The 21,520-nt window shown below is 46.4% G+C and overlaps 1 protein-coding gene across 1 annotated transcript in view; it reads left to right on the top strand.

Moving 5' to 3' along the window:
* The window catches only part of LOC117039052 (transmembrane protein 132D-like), an 87,214-nt gene that overhangs the window by 8,014 nt on the left and 57,680 nt on the right, over positions 1 to 21,520 (top strand). Inside the window, exon 2 of the mRNA XM_033136092.1 lies at positions 4,455 to 5,346. Within this exon, the coding sequence (XP_032991983.1) occupies positions 4,455 to 5,346 (892 nt within the window). The remainder of the gene's footprint in view (positions 1 to 4,454; positions 5,347 to 21,520) is intronic.

The raw sequence follows: 21,520 nt of genomic DNA, 5'->3' as shown, positions 1-21,520 counted from the left end.
ATATCCCGCCCTCCCCGGCCGAAGTCGGGCTCAGGGTGGCTAGCACCAGATACATAACATTGGTATAAAATCAAACAATAATTAAATCACCTCCTAAAAACACCTCAAAATCAAATTAGATGGCTTTCCACAGGGTTAGGGTTGGGAACAGTAAGTGCTCCACTGAACTGAAATTTCAGCCTTCACGACATAGGAAAACAGCCAAGTAAACAGCTGTTTTGGTGGAGGAGGGTCAGGATATTAACCGATATGCATGAAATTTCATATATAGCTATATAATCCCTAGTATAGTAAGATAAGACCTTTGGAGCAGGCATTTAAAAAAAGTATTTTATGAACCGCCCTAGTAAGGCAGTAATTGTTCCTTGATAATTTGTCACCCCCTCCATTGTGGAACATGGGGCGGACTGCCCCCTATGCCCCCCTTGCTATGCCCCTGCCCCCCCATATGAGCATGCCCATAAGGTGAGTTCATCATTGTATTTTCAACCATGGAAAGAGGCTTGATGGGTGGGAATACAGGGAAGCCCCTTTTTGTGATAGCACCCTAGTTGTAGAATTCCTTCCCAAAGGAGGTGCAAAGAACTCCATCTTAGTGTGGACGTTGAAAACATCCCATTTCCACCTGGCTGTTAATACATTCTGGACCTTTTTTATTTTAAGGTTTGAGTTTTAATTCTTGTTACTTGTTAATGTGAAAATGAGATGGACCCCTCTGCCCTCCCCTCCCCACCCCACTCCAATGCACATCACACTCCTTGGAAAGAAGGGTGGGGATGCAAGAACAATGCAATTATTTAAAAGAATAATAATAACAATAATAAAGGAACACAACTTGCGGACCCGAATTTGAAGAATTATCCGTGCAATTGAAACTGTTGGTGTTTGGCGAGTGATGAAATGCTCAATTTGGAGTTTCCACGGGGTATTGGGTTAACTCATTAGCTTGCTTGATTAACGTGCCATCCACAATTGTGCACAACCTTGTCCTTGTTCCACCTCTCTTGCATTAAAAAAGGAAGGAAGGAAGCAGTAGGCTGCTGCAACCAGCATTTGAAACTAGAAGTGGGAAGTGTATCAAACATTTCAGTGTTGTGTACTTCCAGATTCTGGGCACTCCATTCCCTACTCACCTTGGTTTCCTCTCCCTACTCCCTTAATAGTCAGTATTATGTTCCTACTCATACCCAGTTCTCATCGAGCTATCTTGGGGTTTTCCCCGTGTTTGGTTCCCCTACCCCACTCGTTTCTGTCAATATTGGGGCTTCTCCAATGGCAGCTGATGTTCATAGGCAGGAAGCAAGGAGACTGCTAGTAGGTTCAGCCGGAGCCAATGGCATTGGTCTCAACTTTGTCCCCATCTCCCTCTTTTCTGTGTTCTGCAAGGGTGACACTTAAGACAAAGAAGGAGGAAGTGATAGGCTGTGCCATCCCCTAGAACAGCTGTAAGTCAGGGATAGGTGAAAGGCTGACTGACGCTTAGCAGCGAAGTGCCTCGTTTGCCCAAATGGGCCAGCCTCCACTGGGTTTCTCTGGGAAGGTGGTTGTGGAGGGGGGGGGCTGCACCACTCTGGGTGTCATCCCTGAGTAGGGGTAACATTTGGTGCTCCACCTACCCACACCTACTGCAAGCGGTCGGGGGAATGGGGGAGCTGCTTCGCCGCTTCCTTCCTCTCCCCTTCCCGCTCGCCTGCCTCCTTCCCATCCTCTCCTCTGCCTGCCTGCTTCCTCCGCCCGGGAGCATGGTGCAGCAGCTGCCCCCTTCCCCTGACGGCTGGCGGTAGGCGCAGGAGTCACGGCAGTGTGCCATTGCCCTGTGCTCCTGGCTGGAGGAGGCAGGCAGGCAGGGGAGAGGACGGGAAGGAGGCAGGCGAGCAGGAAGGGGAGAGGGAGGAAGCAGGATTGGTGGGTGTGCATGCGGCTATTCCATGCCTGGGAGGGCACCTTCTGCGCCCCTCGGGAGAGCATGCCCATGCCCCTTGGGAATGTGCCTGCCCTTGGCAGCACGGGCGTATACTCCGCCACTGGGGCCTGCTAATCCCTCCCTGTTGCACATGGATGGTGCAGCTTGGCTACCTAACCCCTAATAATTGCAGCCTGACCATCAGAAATAGAGTGAATTGAATATTGGGGAGTAGGGCCCTAGCTCACAGTCCTTTGAATGTGCTTGTTTTTAAGATAGGCACCAGTTTTCTCAGCTTTTTTCGGGTTTTATTTTTCTTGTTTCATATGTTTTAATCTGCCTCAATTTCCACTATTTCCTAAATTCCAGCTTAATTTGGAGACTTTCCAAAATGATTTTGGGAACTGGTGCATGTTCAAGGTTGCTGTTGTGTTTGACTGATGTGCAGAACTGCCCCTGCACATTGGTCAAAACACAATGCAAAAAGGTGTTCTGACCCACAATGGGGTTGTCAGTGCACACTTGTATTTTTGCAATGCCAGGGGTGGGGAAAGGCACACGAGGTCTAAGGAAGGGGTAGTCAACATGGTACCCTTCAACTCCCATGCAAGACCATGGAATGATTCAGGGGATACTCCAGAGGTTCAATATACTCTTTGTGCATGGAGATGGCATGCTGTTCCTCCATCTTCCACCAACATAGGTGCACAGGCCCCACTCTGACAAGCCATCCCCGCATGCATGAGTGGTGGAGGCAAGACTAGTTTGCCAGCTCTTTAGATAGGACCAGTTGAAGACCTCTGAAGGATTGGCCATGACCCTGGAGTCAGATTCCTCCTCTTCAGGGGAGGAGGGTGAGGACACTGAAGCAAAAGAAGAAAGGCATGTAAGGGGAGCCTCAGAAATGCTCTCAGATGTCGGGCCAATCTCCCCACACTCTGGCCTGAAGGTCTCGCACTGCCTTCCTCTGATTCAAGGGACTCCATGCAGAAGACCTGAGGCGGTCCTGCTCAGCTGCAGTAGGAGATTACTGGAGAAGGCTGGACCATTTAAGTATAGAGCATAATATTACAGCACCAGGTCCTCCTTGCTAGCATTTAATAGTTCTGAGTAAGCACTATTCTGAGAGTTGCATTCTCACCCCCCTCCACCCCCAGCCCACTGCTTTGTGCTGGTATTCCAGACAGTTTCTCTTGCTCTTTTTATTCATAGTCTGAAGTCTTACAATTAGGCTGCACTTGATACTACCTCTACTACTGTATAAGATACAGGTAGGTAGCCGTGTTGGTCTGCCATAGTCAAAGCAAAATAAAAAATAAAAAAATTCCTTCCAGTAGCACCTTAGAGACCGATTAAGTTTGTTCTTGGTATGAGCTTTCGTGTGTATCTGAAGAAGTGTACATGCACACAAAGGCTCATACCAAGAACTTAGTTGGTCTCTAAGGTGCTACTGGAAGGAATTTATAAGAGTTCATTTTCAGCTTGTTACTTGCTGGATAAACTTCAGAGCTCCGTACATCAATCCAGCCTAAACCTTGTCCCACCTTGCCTTTCCTTATGTCCTGGTTGGGCTTTTCCGTGGTGCATTACGCAGCAGCACAGGATCATCCTAAACCAAGACCACGTTCCTGCTTATGTTTGTGAACAAAAGGGAACCTTTTCCCAAGGGAGACATTTTATCCCACATTCCACCACCTACTGTCTGAAATGCAACGCTCCACCTTTGCCATTTCACCTGTGTGCAATGTGATGACCTCAAGCTGTTCTATTCCAGATGGTACCAGTAAGAAGTGGGAAGGGGTGTTTGCAGGCAACAGCTCCACACCCCTTATCAGATCGGCACAAAATGTAGTGGTGGGTTTAAAAGTCGATTAGACTGGTCCCTGTTGGAAAATTGATCTGCCAGTGGCTTTAAGCTTTGATAATCCATATTCACGGGATGCGGGTGGCGCTGTGGTCTAAACTACGGAGCCTGGGGCTTGCCGATCAGAAGGTCAGCAGTTCGAATCCCACGATGGGGTGAGCTCCCGTTGCTCGGTCCCTGCTCCTGCCCACCTAGCAGTTCGAAAGCACCTCAAAGTGCAAGTAGATAAATAGGTACCACTCCAGCAGGAAGGTAAACAGCGTTTCCATGTGCTGCTCTGGTTTGCCAGAAGCGCCTTAGTCATGCTGGCCACATGACCTGGAAGCCGTACATTGGCTCCCTCGGCCAGTAAAGCAAGATGAGTGCCACAACCCCAGAGTCGTCCGCGACTGGACCTAACGGTCAGGGGTCCCTTTACCTTTCATCCATATTCACAGGTGGTATATCTCTGGTACACTTCTCAGTTGCTGGTGTGGGGCAATCTGCAGAAGAGGGCTATTGCTTTTATGCCCTGCTTGGGGTCTTCCTGGAGGCCTCTGACTGGCAATTGTGGGAAATGGGATGTTGAAGCAGATAAACCTTTTGTTCTGATGCCACAGGGCTTTTATGGGTGTCCCCCCCGGCCCTTGGAATAATTTCCCTCGATATTAGCTTTCAGGCTTCTAAACTCTCCTTTCCTTTTACCAGTGACGGAAAGCCGGGGGATCCTGGAGAGCATACAGAGGTTCTCCTTGCTGCCGACATATCTGCCTGTGAGTTACCACATCCACAATGCAGATGTTTCCTTCTTTCTGAAAGAGGCAAACCAGGATATCATGAGGAACTCTAGCCTTCAGTCTCGAGTGGAGTCCTTCCTAGTCTATAAATCCAAGAGGCCCCCCATCCTGAATGCCACGTATGGGCCTTTTTCCATTGAGCAGGTGGTTCCCCAGGACCTATTGTCACCTTCAAATCCATTTGGAACAACTGCCCCCAAGTTCTCATTCAACTGGAAGTTGAAGGCATACATCATGAACAACAAAGTCTACCTAAGCCACCCAAAAGTCCAGATCCTGTTCTATATAGTCGGGAGGGACTGGGATGACTACAGCGTCACCGAAAAGCTGCCATGCTTAAGGGTCTTCGCTTTTCGAGAGACGAGGGAAGTCCGGGGGAGCTGTCGGCTGAAAGGAGATCTGGGGTTGTGCGTGGCTGAGTTGGAACTTCTCCCCAGCTGGTTCAACCCACCGACGGTAGTTGCTGGCCGAAAGAAGCTGCTGAATCAGTCGGAAGGGAGCCCAGTGGAACTTTATTATGCTATCCAAGCAGGGGACGAGAAAGGGGATTGTGCCAAGGAGGATCTAAGGAAGAACAATGGGATCAGACCTGGGCGCAATGATATTGATGAATCGGGGCCACCCTTGCAGCGAATTGGGAGCGTTTTCCTCTACCAGACACGAGGTAGCCCTTCCTTAAGCGAAATGTGGTTGGATAGCAACGTTGCTATCCAGTATATACCAAAGACTGTCAAGCAAGGGGATGTTTTGACCTTTGTGGTGTCTATTGCTAAAAATTCAACAGAGGACCAGTTCACCTTGAGGTAAGAGCATTCGGTTCTGTATGTGTAACTCGGATCAGTTTGTTCTCCCATGTGAATATTATTAATTAACTCTTCCTTAGATGCTCCACTTCTTCCTTTTGCTTTAACACCCACCAAATCCCATGATACCTGAATCTCACCATTTTGATGATGCTTTGCCTCAATGTTTACATTTGATAGCAGCATTTAATGTGCGAGGCTGTTTGATAGCTGATGCATCATAGCATTTTAGAAGGTGATGGTATAGCAGAATTGGCGGCATTTGAAGGTTGGCAGGCAGTAGTAATTTAGTTTTTGTCTGTATTTGATTGGCATTGTGCACTGGCAGTATTTGATGGCTGACATACAGTTGTATTTAAGGAAACGGTCATTTTCAAAGTCCCAGTTTCAGTTCTTATATTCGGATTTGGTTGCCAGCCAAACTTGAACGATTTGTTGAAGAAGAAGAAGAAGAGTTTGGATTTGATATCCCACTTTATCACTACCCGAAGGAGTCTCAAAGCAGCTAACATTCTCCTTTCCCTTCCTCCCCCACAACAAACACTCTGTGAGGTGAGTGGGGCTGAGAGACTTCAGAGAAGTGTGACTAGCCCAAGGTCACCCAGCAGCTGCATGTGGAGGAGCGGGGATGCGAACCCGGTTCACCAGATTACAAGTCTACCACTCTTAACCACTACACCACACTGGCTCTAGCAAGACAGAGAGAAGTTTTTGAAGTTTGGGAAAGGTGAAAGGTGTCCCTTTTTCTTCCTTCCCTCCTGAAACCTCCCTATAGAGATGTAGGGAATGGTTTTTTTTTTTAAAAAAAATTGTATGTTTTATATATCTACATATACAACATCTACATATAAAAGATCACATACAGATTGTTGCAAAAAAACACAACAACATCCCTTTCCTTAAAAGTAACAGGCCCTAATAGAGAAGAAAGTTACAAAGGGCTGATTGTTGCAAGTTGCATGTAGGTTCATCCTATCTGTACTTAAAAACAGTCATAAAAACAGGAAGACAAACAACAACAAGATAATAAAATAATCATCATCATAATCATCATCATAGAAAGCTTAACAAGAATGAATGGCACAAAATATATTTCAAAGTGAAATACAAGGTTCATATTTGTACCAAAGATACCAGATATTCATGGATGTTGCAAAGTAATCTCATATTTAGTGGAACTAATCAGAAGCTGGGATGGCTTCTGTAGTTCCGGGATGTCATGGAAGAATTGGGATGGTTGCAGAGTATGAGATTACAGGCCAAACCAAATCTGTCTGGAGGGGTCCAGGTCTTGTTTGGGTCAGGCTCAGACAGCCCTGGATCTCTCCAGGTCAGTTCAAGGGCCCAGAGCTATCTGGGGGCAGGAAGGAAAGGCAGGCATGAGAAAGCACACCATTGGGTCCCTGGATTCCTTTAACGGAATACCCTTCACATAGGGATGGCGAGAGCGTTCCCCCATCCCTATCGCCTGAACCAGAGCCTATCCGCAACCTTACAAGTTGTGGTGGTTTGCTATGTGGCAGGCGAAACCCAAATGGCAACAGCCAAACAGCCAAGTGGGGAAAATTCCTGCCATGCCCCTGTCCCAATGACAGACAACACACGACGGCATAGCAAGGTCAAGCACACAAACCCTAAAAGTAGGGAGAGGTGGGTGGGTGTTCTGATGCACGCGCCAAAAAGAGGAAGCTCTGGGTCATGTGAATGGGTATTTATAGGTCCCTCAATCTGTTTAGCTTGCGTCCCATTGGCCAGGTTGAACCCTGCATTGAGGGACCTACTGACTGCGTGTTGTGGCTGTCAATCACTCCCACCCACAACACAGGGATTTGGTTGCCATGTCTCACCGCAATACGTGCCCTCTTTAAGGGAGGACCCGATATGCCAAAATGGCTTTCGAGTGGTTTACAACTAGAGTGGTACCTCTGGTTACGTACTTAATTCATTCTGGAGGTCCGTTCTTAACCTGAAACTGTTCTTAACCTGAAGCACCACTAATGGGACCTCCCACTACCACTGCACCACCAGAGCACGATTTCTGTTCTTATCCTGAAGCAAAGTTCTTAACCTGAAGCGTTATTTCTGGGTTAGCGGAGTATGTAACCTGAAGCGTATGTAACCTGAAGTGTATGTAACCCGAGGTACCGCTGCACAAAATCAATCCATAATTAAAATATGCAGCTTGCTTAAAATATACAATGAAACAAATGATTATAAAAAACAGAACTATTTTAAGAATAATGCCCCATGTTCAGTGCAGGGGAATCCATGCTGAGAAAGGTGTGTCTTCAGGAAGGGGTCTCTTGTATTTTGGTAGGGAGACCCCCCCCACCTGTGCCACTAGTGAAAAAGCCCAGCCTTGTGTTACCATAAGCCGATAGCCACCAGACTGGATGTAATAGTTACAATCCTGCGTTGCTGCCTGGAACAAGGGGTTGGAGTAGCTGATCTCTAGGATTGACTATGAATGAGACTAGATTGTTTAGAACACACGAGAGAATCTTCAGGTTGTCCCTTTGCCTCCCCCTTTTCTATTTTCTACCATGTTGTTGTTACAAACTCACACTTTGCCTTGTTTTGCTTTAAATGGCTGAACCTGATATCACAGTTGATGTTGTTTATCAGCTGCTATTATCTCTTTTACTACTGGTTTTTTTTATTAAAATGCTTTCTTTTTTAAAAATGTAAGAAGCCACCCCAAGTGCTGTCTTCTACTGTGAAAGGGCAGGTGAGACACGTTCTCAAATCGAACAAACATCCAAAAATGCAACGCTGGGCTTTTAAAACATTCCGACTCTTCCAAAATATCGCGAGTAAAACACGTACCGTGTATTTACAATAAATAATAAATGATGAATAATTTATTAAGAACACAAACCAGGACAGGGCCAGAATGCCACCACAATGCAAGCAAATACTACATGTAGAAACAACGGGAGATAGAAGAAAAAATGCAAAATTCGTGCTCTCGTGGTACAGAGGAAAACATCCTAGACAGTTGTCAAAACATACCAGCCTGTAACGGTGAAATGAAATCCTACTTCAGGCCCTAAAACCTGCCTGGAATTTATTTATTTTTTGGGGGGGAAATGGTTTTCACTACTTGCCTTAACTGCACAACCCTATACATGTCAAATTGTGTTCATTCTAGGTAAGTGTGTAAAAGACTTCGGCCTAAACCGCAGGTGCACTGGCAGGCAGCTCCATAACCTTGGAACCAGTTTAATTCTGAAAGAACACATTTGCATCCTGTTGACTGAATAAAGAGACAGACACACAGGTTGGGGTTGAACTGGGCCACTTTTATTCGGTGAACATAAGGAGACCAGCAGTAACTATGAAGGGGGAACTAACGCCATTTACAACTGCAGCCGTTGGGTGACATTTCCCTGCCTGAGGAAACAGAGGCGCTATCCCTTTTCGCAGGCCACACCTTGGAAGCGAGAAGGGAAGAGTTGCTGCCCCACCACTCCCAGGGACCCCATAGCTCCAGGGGGACGTGTCATCAGCTTGGCCTCAAATCCCAGAGTTTAGAGAGTGAAACTCAAGGACAGCCTCAGGTGGCTGCAAGCAACTCCCATGGCCCGTTGCCCAGGAAGGTACAAAGACAAGGCAAGTTTTTTTTTAAAATAGGAATTTATTGGATTTTCAAAATCAAAGACAAGGCAAGTTTATTACTGTCTGCTTTTTGTTCGGTATTTACACAGAGAGACTTTGCAACACAGCATCTTGGATAATGGCATTGTCCTGAGTGACTCTCCACCCCCCATCTCTCCCACTTCCTCATTCGTCATCATCTTCTCCTCCTCTATGGGTGCTGCTTAAGGTCCTCTGTCTTTGAGCTCTTTTGTCAGGAGTGCGTGCAGGAGCCAGGCCCTGTGACCAGCAGGGCTTCTCAGGACTGGGGCCTTCCTAAGTTTGTTCTGGAGAGGCAAGGCGCGGCCACACAGGTGAGGCTGCTTGGTAACTCACTGCACCTGGTGGCAAGAGCCGGGAAGGGATATAAGGTCAGCGTTACCCTTCAGCTCTTTGCCACACAAACGCGCTTCCTGCATTACTGCATTTGGCATCTTGACTCCTTGCTCACTGATCCTCGGACCCTTGACTCCTGGTTCCTGACCCTCGGACCCTTGGCTTCCTGACTCCTGGCTTCTGGACTCCCGTTCCTGTTCCCACCTCGCCATCTTGCCCCCGGTCCTGACGTCTTCTGCGGGGACTCCATTCACCCGTAGACCAGACCGTGACATCTTTGCTCTCCTACTTTCAAGTCTCACCGGATCCTGAGACTTGGGGGTCTGGAATGCATTCTAAAAACACTGTGTCCATCAGCTGTTGCCCCCTTGGTGCTTCCTCTTCCTCCTCCTCCCTCCTCTCCCATTATTTCCCAACTTTCCCCCTCATCGGCCTCTGAGCTGTGACCTCCTTCAAACCCCTGTTGTAATTCTGAACTGCCTTCCTCTTCTCTGGAAGGGTCAGGCTGGGGAGGCAGTCTCCACCATTCCTCCTCTGCCCAGTCCCTGACATCAAAGGGCACCAGCAGGCTAAAACAATGGCTGTTCCCCATCTCCCACCTGAACTGCCAAAGTGACCATATTGAGCCAGGTTGCTAGTTGGCGCACCACCCCTTATGGCTGAGAGGCTGCAAATGTATCCCCCCCCCATTGGTCCCATTGTGGACCAGTGTTAGAATGGGCTCCTGACCAACTAGCAGGAAACATTGTCCTGGTCATCCTTTGTTTATGTATGCAGATATCATATGTTTGAAAGCCTGAGCAGCTGTTTGAAGGAGAAAGCTCCCTTGATTCCTCAGGCTTTGCAGTTTCTTGACACATCTGGGAAAAAAATGTGTGTTGCAGAACTCGGAAGAGAAACTCCCCCCCCCCCCCCGAGCATGTAGCAGTGCTTTGTCTCCGACAATATCTAAGCAGGGTTTGTTAAGTAGGCATGTGTCAACTCCCTGGTGTGTTAAATTGTGGTGGGGTGGAACATCAAGATATTATTATTATTATTATTATTATTATTATTATTATTATTATTTGTGCAATGTTAGAAGCACATTACAAAACATCAGTGATGAAAACACAATATAGGCTGCCCCCCACCCTCTAGCTGTGAGTCTGGTTATGGCCAATCCAGAGGCCTCATACTTGATTCCAACCACAGGAGCCTGTGTTAACACATCATTGTCCCCTTCCTGTGCCTGAAGATGGCTCTGGCCGAGACCTTCAATGCACAAGGTCTTAGGTAGCTCATGACGCCTCAGGCATTGCTTGCCCAGCCTAGAAATCATTGACATCTGGCAGTGCTTAGATGAAAGTTCTTTGCTGAACCCCTTCAGCTCAAAATTGGGGTGTGGGAGAGAAACTGCATGCCCCCCACTCACCCTTTCCCACTGCCCCTGTCTGTTCATGCAATCCTGGAGATAGTGATTCATGCTCCTATCTGTTTGGCCATTGCGGGCAACGGGATTGGAGGCAGGGAGTCAGTTCAGATTGTATTTAAATGTGCATGTACCTAGTTCACACTTTCTGAATCAACACATTAACCCAAACACATGCATTCTTTGAGATTCACACTTCCACAAAATTTTGTTGAAGTTCTCCAGCCAAGAAATGTGTGTGTGTGTGTGTGTGTGCACGCACACAAATGCATTAGCTAGCATAAAGTATGCATGGAAGTTACATAATAGTGAAAGCAACACTGAGAATGCATTATATCAGAAAAAAATTGTTTTGCAAGAATACTAGACTGGGCAAATTTGCGTAGAGACATGTATGTTAGAAGTTTGCTGATGAATTTTCATGAAGACTTAAGCACGCACACACACACACACACACACTGTGGAAATCTTGAGACCTGAACCTAAGATTGGAAAAAGTGACTGAGAGAAACTTAATTGACAGATTCAGTCATCCTTAGCTGGCCTAGATGGACCTTTTGTTTTCTAATTCTTCCTTGCGATGAGGCTCAGTTTTAGATGGGCTTGTTCGGCAGGACTAAGTGAATGGGGAGGCTACATGGGATCAGACAAGAGGAGGGACATTTTGCACCAGGCACTGCTTCAAATGAGCTTCTGCAGCCAATGGCCTGTCACAGGCACGTTCAGCACTCACTCATGTGTGTGTGTGCATCCCCCTCTCCTCCCCCCGTGACTCCTTCGCCTGGATGTCACTGTTCACCCCCTGACCTGCGCAGCCCATGCATCCCATCTGTTCATGTCCGGATTTCCAGCCCATTGGAGCAAAAGCAATGGTGAAAGCCTTTTTGCCAGCAGCCATTGGCCTTGAATCATCCGCTCGGACAGAGAGTCCTGCTGCCGCTAGAGACAGGCATCTGCAATCTGGTGACAGGGAGTGTATGTGTGTTTGAGAGAGAGAGAGAGAGAGAACATTTCCTTGTGGTTTCTGCAGTACGGAGTAGATTTCCCACCCACTTCCCCCCACCCCTGTCTGAGGAACCGCAGGGAGAGTTCAGCATTATTTTTTCATGCTCAGAGAAAGTGCTCAATGTGCCCAAAGTGTTGCAGAGTCTCCCTGAATTGTTTCTCTTTACTTATTTAGTGGGAGAGAAGAGGTGGGGTGGGCGAGCTTCAGTCAAAGGGGAGGGTATAGAGAATACAGGAAAAGCACTTTGAGAGCAAATCAAAGGGCTTAGCCTTACAGCTTGCATTTCACATTATTATTATTGTTATTGTTTTATTATTATTATTATTATTATTATTATTATTATTATTATTATTATTAGGCCAGTTTCCGTGCCCTGCTCTGGTTCACCAGAAGCTGCTTAGTCATGCTGCCCACATGACCTGGAAGCTGTCTGCGGACAAATGCTGGCTCCCTCGGCCTATAGAGCGAGATGAGCACGCAACCCCAGAGTCATCCGTGACTGGACCTAACGTTCTGGGGTACTTTTACCTTTAGGCCAGTTTAAGACCAGGCTTTGGCTAGATCCGGTACACAGCTCTGTTGAAAGGATACAGGCTCCCGGGGGCAAGCAGTCTCTTTTTGCAAACACAGTCGTACCTCAGAAGTCGAACACCTTGTGAGTTGAACGTTTTGGCTCCCGAACGCCGCAAACCCGGAAGTGAGTGTTCCAGTTTGCGAACGTTCTTTGGAACCTGAACATCCAACGCAGGTTCTGCGGCTTCCAATTGGCTGTAGGAGCTTCCTGCAGCCAATTGGAAGCCGTGCCTTGGGTTTTGAAAGTTTTGGAAGTTGAATGGACTTCCGGAATGGATTCCGTTTGACTTCTGAAGTACGATTGTATGGGATACTTTCCTTGTATGTTCGGACAAGCATTTGCAGTCCTGCCCTTGATGTGCTTATTAGAGGATTTGCTGCAAGGATGAATGCCCACAAATGAGGCATTGAAGACAAAAGAGCCATGGACTCAAAATGGTTTAAAACCCGTGCCTTATACCGGTATCTTTAAGCCCATCCACTGATCCTCATTCTAGTACTCGCTGTTTGAATCCTTGACAAATCAGGCCTGTGCCGTCTCTTCCCGTGTGCCAGAGCACATGTCATGCGTGCCGTCTTCTTGCTCGATTGCAGGGTGTATAGATGGGGAGGGTGGAACCCGATGAGAAACTGCCTTTAGAGTGGTGGTTCCGGGTGTCTGGCCCCTTCCCCGCTCAGTTCATCAATCTCTGTCAGAGAGAAGCTGGAGACTCTGACTAAGACCTGACAGGCTCCTCTGCTTGAGGGACCGAGTAACTTACTTGCCTGCTTTCCCTCCTTGGTGGGCAGTGGAGGAGTGAGCCTCTTGAACAGCAGAGACAGCAGCCCTTCACCGAAAGACTCCATTGCGCTACTCAAAGCAATTCCAGACTTCACTGCTGAGACTGCTTAGAGAAGCTGTAGCTGTGACAGCCGGGGGGGGGGGCTCCTGAGCATGCTCACCCCCATCACCATTACCCAGTTAAATGGGAGTTATTAGCTCCTGCACTTAGAAACAAATCTTCTCTCTCTCTCTCTCTCAGTCACCCTTCCCTGAGGACACCGACAGCTGTGCTTTCACTTCCCAACCATCTCTCAAGTGCATTGCTTGTTTTTTTCTTCTATCCCAGTCCACAAAGACATCTATTTTCTAACCTCTTACAGCTGAATTTAGAGATGAGTTGAATAATGGGAAGATTTGCTCATCTTTTGTGGTCTGATGACAAGCTTCTTTGGGAAAGTATATGCTAGGGCTGCGAATCGGCTGCAAGATTGGGTCTGGATCCTGATTCAACACTTTGTACAATGATCCACAGTGGCCTGAAGCCCTTTAGAGGGTGCCTGATTTAGTTCAGGGTCCAAAGCTGTTTACTTCGGAGGGGAGTGTGAGAGAAGGATTTGTCTCTCCTGTCCTCTTCACTACTGGGAAATAACAATTATTTTAAAGATGGCTATGCCTCCCTTTCAACAGACGTGGACAAACTTTGTAGGCATAGTAGCTCATCCAGAGTGGATTATCACCCCCAAGTTATAGCAAGAATTTGTGGGGTGTCCATGGGGTCATGAAGAGTCGGACACGACTAAACGACTAAACAACAACAACAAAAATGCTGGGCACCTTTTAAAAGGTGATTGTGAAGAAAGATTCTATAACTTAAAAAATAATAATATCTGGGTTAAGTGGATGAAATTTGCAGGCATGATGGTAACCTTACCTGAGAGGATGAATCTTGCCAGATTTCATGGATGCCAAACATGTCACAACAATAAATAAATGAGAAAATCTAGTGGTTTTCCCTGTAGCCTTTACAGTTTTGGGTGGGTAATGAGGATTCACTCAGTCTCCTCATCTGTCTGAAAATAGTAGATAGGAAGGTGGCTCCCTGGGTGAGAAACCTGTCCAATTACTGTACAGGCAAATAGCTCCTGCATTTTGGTTTGCTTTTTGTTCTATAAGCCCTTAAAGTTGTTTGGGGGGTAGGGGGCACATGGATTGGAGAGTTTGGGTAAAACAATTCCTTCTGATTGTAAGTGTGACCTGTCAGTCAGAACATATCTCTTTCTTTCCCTAGGCTGGTGTTTCATCTAAACCCTCCCCCCCGGCATTTTCCTTCTGTGGTAAACAGGCATAGGCAAACTTGGCCCTCCAGATGTTTTGGGACTACAACTCCCATCACCCCTAGCTAACAGGACCAGTGGTCAGGGATGATGGGAGTTATAGTCCCAAGACCTCTGGAGGGCCAAGTTTGCCTATGCCTGGTGGTAAAGTTACAGACATTAGTTTTACTTTTAGAAACACTTGCGTGTAGCGTTTCTTTTGCCATCCTAGTCGCTGAGGTGCTACGAGGTGCTTCAGGAAGGCCTTGCTTTGACTCATCCTGCCTTATATATTTCCCGCTCCACCTTCAAAAAGTCCAAAATCCCTCCAAAGTGCCTTGCTTTGGGACACACCCATGTGCACCCATAACAGATACTAATGATTGCTTCTAGGGCCATAGCCAAAAGTGGCCACCATGAAACAGGAAGGAGATATTGGAGTGCTCAAGGGAGCCCAAAGGTTGGCACATGTACAAGAAATCTCCAGGGGTAAAAAAATCATAAATAGATAAAAATATTCCACAGGGAGTGAGAAGTTGACTCTGCCAGTGTGCCTGCCCTGCCCTGGGAATGCAACGACTGCCAGGAGAGTCCATGATGCCTCTGTGCCCGCTGTATATCCCTCCCCATACTTTCAGTTGTTATTAGTACCACACTGATAGCTTGAGAGAAGAAACTCTATTGAAATTCACAACATCTTCCATAGTAGATCACCCGGGGATGGCTTCTACTCACCGCAGGTGATTACACTGTTTACCAGCCTGCACCAGGACCTTCGTATGTCCAGCTTCCACAATCTGCGTGGCCTAGAAATGACTCTGTGGAGCCAGCACCAGGGACTGTGCCCCCAATTACTATTTGAAGCTGTGCCCTCTCCACCGCCCTGTTCCCAATTACTTTTCTAGTGCCGAGATCCCAGAAGCACAGTAAAGGAACATCATGCGATGAAATAATTGCCGAGTGCTTGGCAGGTGATCAGTAGAGACATTAGCAGGGGAAATGTGGGCAAGTAGCCAAAGCATTATGATAGATCGCTCTTTTGCCCAGTATTTAATTGCTGTCCCTGTTTAACTTAATAAATTAGGAGGACTACCTCACATTCTGAATAATGGAGAAAGAAAGCTGACAAATGAAGACTGAATACTACTTGACTTGGACATGTAGAACTGTAGCTGTTGGTCGGAGTGCAAGATGCTTCAACAAAGATCTTGCTGGCCCTGGTTGGGAAAGGCACCTGGGAGTGCATGCCATGCCGTCATGTCAGCATCTTTGCTGTAAAATCTGCATGGCTAACTATTTCTTTCTTTAACTTGGGAGTGGGGAAACTTTTCTGTTCTGAGGGCCTCATCCATTTCTGGGCAACCTTCCAAGGGCCACATATCAGTAGCGGGCAGGGCCAGAGGAAAAAGTGGGTGGAGCAACAAATGGAATGTTTATGCAAAACCCACTGCTGTACAGTATACAGTGGTGCCCCGCTAGACGAATGCTTCGCTAGACGAAAAACTCGCTAGATGAACGGCATTCGTCTAGCGGAAGCTGCCCCGCTAGACGAAAAAGTCTATGGGGCTGCTTCGCAAGACGAAAAATTTTTGTCTTTTTTCCCCTTCGTTTAGTGGAGCTCGGCTGCCATTGCCGCTTCGCTAGACGAAAAACCCACTAGACGAAAAATTCCGCAGGACGAATTATTTTCGTCTAGCGGGGCACCACTGTATCATTTTAATGAGGCTACACATAATCAGTAGAATAGCTGAGGCAGGGAGCAACCACCATTATGGGCAAGAAGGCCGTTTACCCTCCAGCCAGTATGAGTGAAAATGATCTAGGGGTCTTAGCAGAACACAAGCTTCACATGAGTCAACAGTCTGAAGAAGCAGCAGCAGAAAAAGCTAATGCTATTCTAGGCTACATCAACGGACCGCTGTATCCTGCCTTGATCAGACCACATGTTGAATCTTTGTCCAGTTGGGGCACCACAATTTAAGAGGGATATTGACACGCTGGAACGTGTGCAGAGGAGGATGACCAAAATGATGAAGGGTCTGGAAACCAAGCCTTATGAGAAATGGTTGGGGAAGTTGGATATGTGTCGCCAGAGGTGTAGGAAGGTCAGGTGGTACCTGGTGCGGAAAATTTCTTGTCATCCCCCCCCTGCAAAAATAGTTTTATGTTATTTCCTATTTTCTTACAAAGGAATAATAACAAGTAATAATAATAAAAAAACCTTTTATTTATATCCTGCCCTCCCAGGTCGAAGTCGGGCTCAGGGTGGCTAACATCAGATACATAACATTGGTATAAAAATCAAACAATAATTAAATTACCTCCTAAAACATCTCAAAATCAAATTAAAGTCTTATTAGATGGCTTTCCACAGGGTTAGGGTTGGGAACAGTAAGTGCTCCACTGAACTGAAATTTCAGCCTTCACCTCATAGGAAAACAGCCAAGTAAACAGCTGTTTTGGTGAAGGAGGGTCAATATATTAACCGATATGCATGAAATTTTATATATAGCTATATAATCCCTAATATAGTAAGATAACACCTTTGGAGCAGGCAATTTTTTAAAAAAAGTTTTTTATGAACCGCCCTAGTTGGGCAGTAATTGTTCCTTGATAATTTGGAACCTGGGGTGGTCTGCCCCCTACGCCCCCCTTGCTACACCCCTGTGTGTAGCCTGGAGGACAGGAGACTTGGAGGAGATAGGATATCCATCTTCAAATAGCTAAAACGCTGTCACATGTTTTCTCCTGCTCTGGAGGGTAGGACCTGAATCAATTGATTCAGTTTACATGAAAGGAGATTCTGACTAAACATTTTGGCAGTAAGAGCTGTTTGAACGTCTCATTCAAGAGGTTGTGGACCCTTCTTCATCAGAGGTTTTTAATCAGAGATTGGATGGCCATTCCTGCATTGCAGGGGATTAGATGATCCTTAGGATCCCTTCCTCTTGTATGACTCTACGACTCAGAGGTAGAGGTGAGGCAGCTAAGCCCACTCTATTGTCCACCAATAATATCGAATTGGTTATGTTTTCCCTGCATTAGCAATGTGTTTCGTTTGCACTGAAATGAATGGGGTGGAATGATGTAACCACAATTTATTTAATTTATTGTGTAAGTTACATAATTTCATCACAGCAGACAGTGAGACAAATAAGAGTTTTAATTACATAACTAAGTAGTATAGTTGCACTGCAGCGCACAGCAAGATGAACAATGTTGTTTTGGGCGGAAGATAAACTCCGGTGGATAGGAAGCATGTGAAGAATACAGGGCAGAACAGAAAATAATGGCTTCTTCCATCCCTAGATGCAACTGACTTGGGGAAGATGATGCCTTTATACTTCCGATTCAGGCAGCAAAATATATTAGGCAAACCGTGACCTCTCTAGTTCTCCCTTGATGAAGTAAAGAGACAAAGTTACTGGGAATCTGTCTGTGCTCAAAATAATACTAATAAGATTCCAACAATGGACCACCGGAATGATCCAATGCAGGCCCAGCAATATGTGTAAAATAAGGTGTTATCTTTTGTTTTGCTTTTTATCATTACGTTGTCTAAATGAGCCTGGCTCAGAATTACTGCTCCTTTTTTTATAAAGTGGAGACACTCAAAGGTTAGACGAAAAGGAGGTGGGGGGGCAGAGATGTCGGAAGAGCTGACTTCTCGCAATAAAGTTTTCATTACGGTGGCAAAATGGAACTTCAGCAGAAATCAGCTTAACAGTTTTCTGGCCCATAATAACTGCAGGCTGTTTAGGGTTGTTGGTGGGTTTTTTGTGTGTGTGGGGGGTGGGTGGGAAGGAGCTGTGCGAGTGATTGCTTTTAAATATATACGAGCTCCATTTTTGGAACCGGCGGGTTTGGGATATTGCTTCTCTCCCTCCCTCCCTCCCTCTGTGTGATCTGCTTTGGCATTCCAATACCTTTTGTGGGCATCTATAGAGAAAACATTAGAGGTTCTTCAGTGATAAGAAAATGAAACAATATGAGAGAGGGCTGTCAGGCCTGCGCCAGATAAATGGAAGACAGATGGTAAGGGTGATTGGCATTGACAACTTGTGAGGAGCCTTGTTTGCAGGTGCTGCTTCATTCATCCATCACACTTTTACCTAATAGTGGGAGATGTCACTGTGATGTACTTAAATCCCCAACTGACTGATAAAAAGAAAAAAGGGGAAAAAACATTAAAACAACAGCTGGGGGAGGCTATTGTGTTCGAAGGTGGCTGACTTGAAGGCAGCTGGGCAAACTTTTTAAATGTTGAGGGCAACGTTCATTGAAGAGTAACCTGTATGGGACTGTTGTCCTGTTTTTATGTTTGTTTTTAATCTGTTTTTTTGTGTTCAACTGGTTTTTATTTTATTTTGCAAACAAGTACTACATTTAAAGCAATATGATACCACCTTAAACAGTCATGGCTTCTCTTACTTAAAGAATTCTTGGAGCTGTTGTTTGTTAAGGGTGCTGAAAGTTGCTGTAAAGGTAAAGGGACCCCTGACCATCAGGTCCAGTCGTGTCCGACTCTGGGTTTGTGGCGCTCATCTCGCTCTATAGGCTGAGGGAGCTGGCGTTGGTCCGCAGACAGCTTCCGGGTCATGTGGCCTGCATGACTAAGCCGCTTCTGGTGAACCAGAGCAGTGCACGGAAACGCCGTTTACCTTCCTGCCGGAGCGGTCCCTATTTATCTACTTGCACTTTGATGTGCTTTCGAACACTAGGTGGGCAAGAGCTGGGACCGAGCAACGGGAGCTCACCCCGTCGCAGGGATTCGAACCGCCGTCCTTCTGATCAGCAAGCCCTAGGCTCAGTGGTTGGCGCCACCTGGGTCCCCTCTATTCCCCACCCAGAACTACCATTCACAGAGTTCCCTATGAAGAGGGGGTGATTGCTAAACCACTCTGAGAATTTTTGAAATTTTGTCGAGGGCCACGTGCAATAAGGGTCAGGGTCCCAGGTGGCTCTGGGCCACAGCTGACCCAACCCTCCTTTAAGGGAAGAGATGGAAACCACCAGGTGCTGGGCCAAATTAACATCCTGCTGTGAGACTATTTTGCCAACTACAGGAGCAAAAGAAAAGAAAAAGAGAGGAGCATTTTTTTTGGCTCCTAAGCATTTCAAAGCCTGAACAAGAAAAACAAAAAAAGCTGATTTAAGTGAGTTAAATTATGCAAACTGAGCAAATCTTCGTACTTTGTATATTTTATTCTGATTCTATGAGTCATAGGAAATGGCAAGGAACAAGGCAAGGCATCTCAATTACTGGAAATCTGATTCAGCCGGTGTGGGTTCCAGGTTTGGGGCAGTTTTTATTTGCGGCTTCACCTTACCCTATATTTGCCCACTTGCCCACTTTGATCCATGGAACTGCCACTGCTACAGGTGCCACAAAACACCTTTCCCCCCCTCACTTGGAAGACATAGCTTCCTGTTCTTGTGTATTTTAATTACAGATTCCTTTTCCAGCTGTGAACTGCCTAGAAGCCCTTTTGGCATATAAGTGATAGATAGATAGATAGATAGATAGATAGATAGATAGATAGATAGATAGATATATTGATATATATATATATATATATTGAAATAACAATAGTAATAATAGTAACAACAACAAGAAGAGTTGCTAGATGATGCTGTGTTCAGCCTCTGTTTGACTTGGGAGATTTTAGAGACCAACTAAGTTTGTTCTTGGTATGAGCTTTCGTGTGCATGCACACTTCTTCAGATACTTTCTTTCTTCGTGCATGCACACGAAAGCTCATACCGAGAACAAACTTAGTTGGTCTCTAAGGTGCTACTGGAAGGAATTTTTTCTTTTGTTTTGTTTTGACTATGGCAGACCAACACGACTACCTACCTGTAATTGGGAGATTTTAGTTAGGATTGCTCTCTCTCTCTCTCTCTCTCTCACACACACACACGGGTTGCATCTTTATAGAATCGTAGAGTTGGAAGGGACCACCAAGGTCCTCTAGTCCAACCCCTTGTAATGCAGGAATCTTTTGCCCAGCATGGGGCACGAACCCATGGCCCTGAGATTAAGAGTCTCATGCTCTACTGACTGAGCCAGGAGCAAGAAGGTTTCAGATACAACTCCCAGCATCTCCAGGATCAGATAGCAGGGGATGGGGCATAACCTTCTCTGTCTGAAGCTGTGGAAAGCTGCCCCTAGTCAGAGTGAACCTGGGATGAGGGCCAACAATCCCTTTTGGGTGAACTTCTGGGGGCCACATGGCAGTGGAGGGCAGGGCCAGAGGTAGAAGAGCAATGCATGTAAACCACAGCTTTGTGTAGCAGGCTGCTTTCTGCATACACTTAGCACATCCTTCTCTATCCTCCATCCAGACAACAACCCTGTGAGGTAGGTTAGGATAAGAGAGCATTGATTGTCTCGTATTGTGGGGCGGGGCATTTTATCGTTTTAATTGTTCCTCTGAATTTCACACCGGCAAGATTTCCCCCATATGAATGGTAAGGCAGCAAGGCTTAAAATAAAGAAAATAAATTGGTTCATCTCTGTCAGCCCCTGAAAAAAACAAACCACATTATAATTAGCAGTCGTCTAGCTGCCTACATCCTAAGCTTTGTGTCTCTGCATCACCAGCCCACGCACCTGAAATTGAGACTTGAGTGCGTGCGGGGGGGGGGGGGGGTGCAAGGTGGGAATCTCAGAGGAATCAAAATACAGTGGGACGATATTCTCTGCGTTGTCAAATTAACTTCCAGGGTCGGGGTATGGGTGGAGAATGATGATCTTTCTTCCAGTGGCAGCTTCACAGCAGGATAGAACACAATTGCTTCCTCTACCAAAGGGTGTGACAACCTCCCCTTCACACTCTCCCCTTGTTACTAAGTGAATTTCTGATCAGGTGTTCTGGGTCAAATTTCAATCCACCCCACCTGCCCCCCTGAGGTCCGTCTGTTATTTCACTTCCCTTTTATTAATAATCTGGGAATTTCTTAGTAACGGGAGTTTTCCTGTCCAGCGGCCGTGGCCGGTTGTATCCTCCGCTCTGGGCTTCAGGGGTTAAACTCTTCTTTGCCTACAGTTCGGGATCTCTCCTTATTAGATCCCCTCACTATATCAGTTAGCTAAGCCCTCTTAGCAACTCTGTGGCAATATCAAGGTTTCCGCCCGC

Source organism: Lacerta agilis, chromosome 17, assembly GCF_009819535.1.
Source record: "Lacerta agilis isolate rLacAgi1 chromosome 17, rLacAgi1.pri, whole genome shotgun sequence".
In the NCBI taxonomy this organism is placed as follows: domain Eukaryota; kingdom Metazoa; phylum Chordata; class Lepidosauria; order Squamata; family Lacertidae; genus Lacerta; species Lacerta agilis.
Note: the sequence above shows the minus strand (reverse complement) of the source record. Positions and strands in the feature narration are given on the sequence as shown.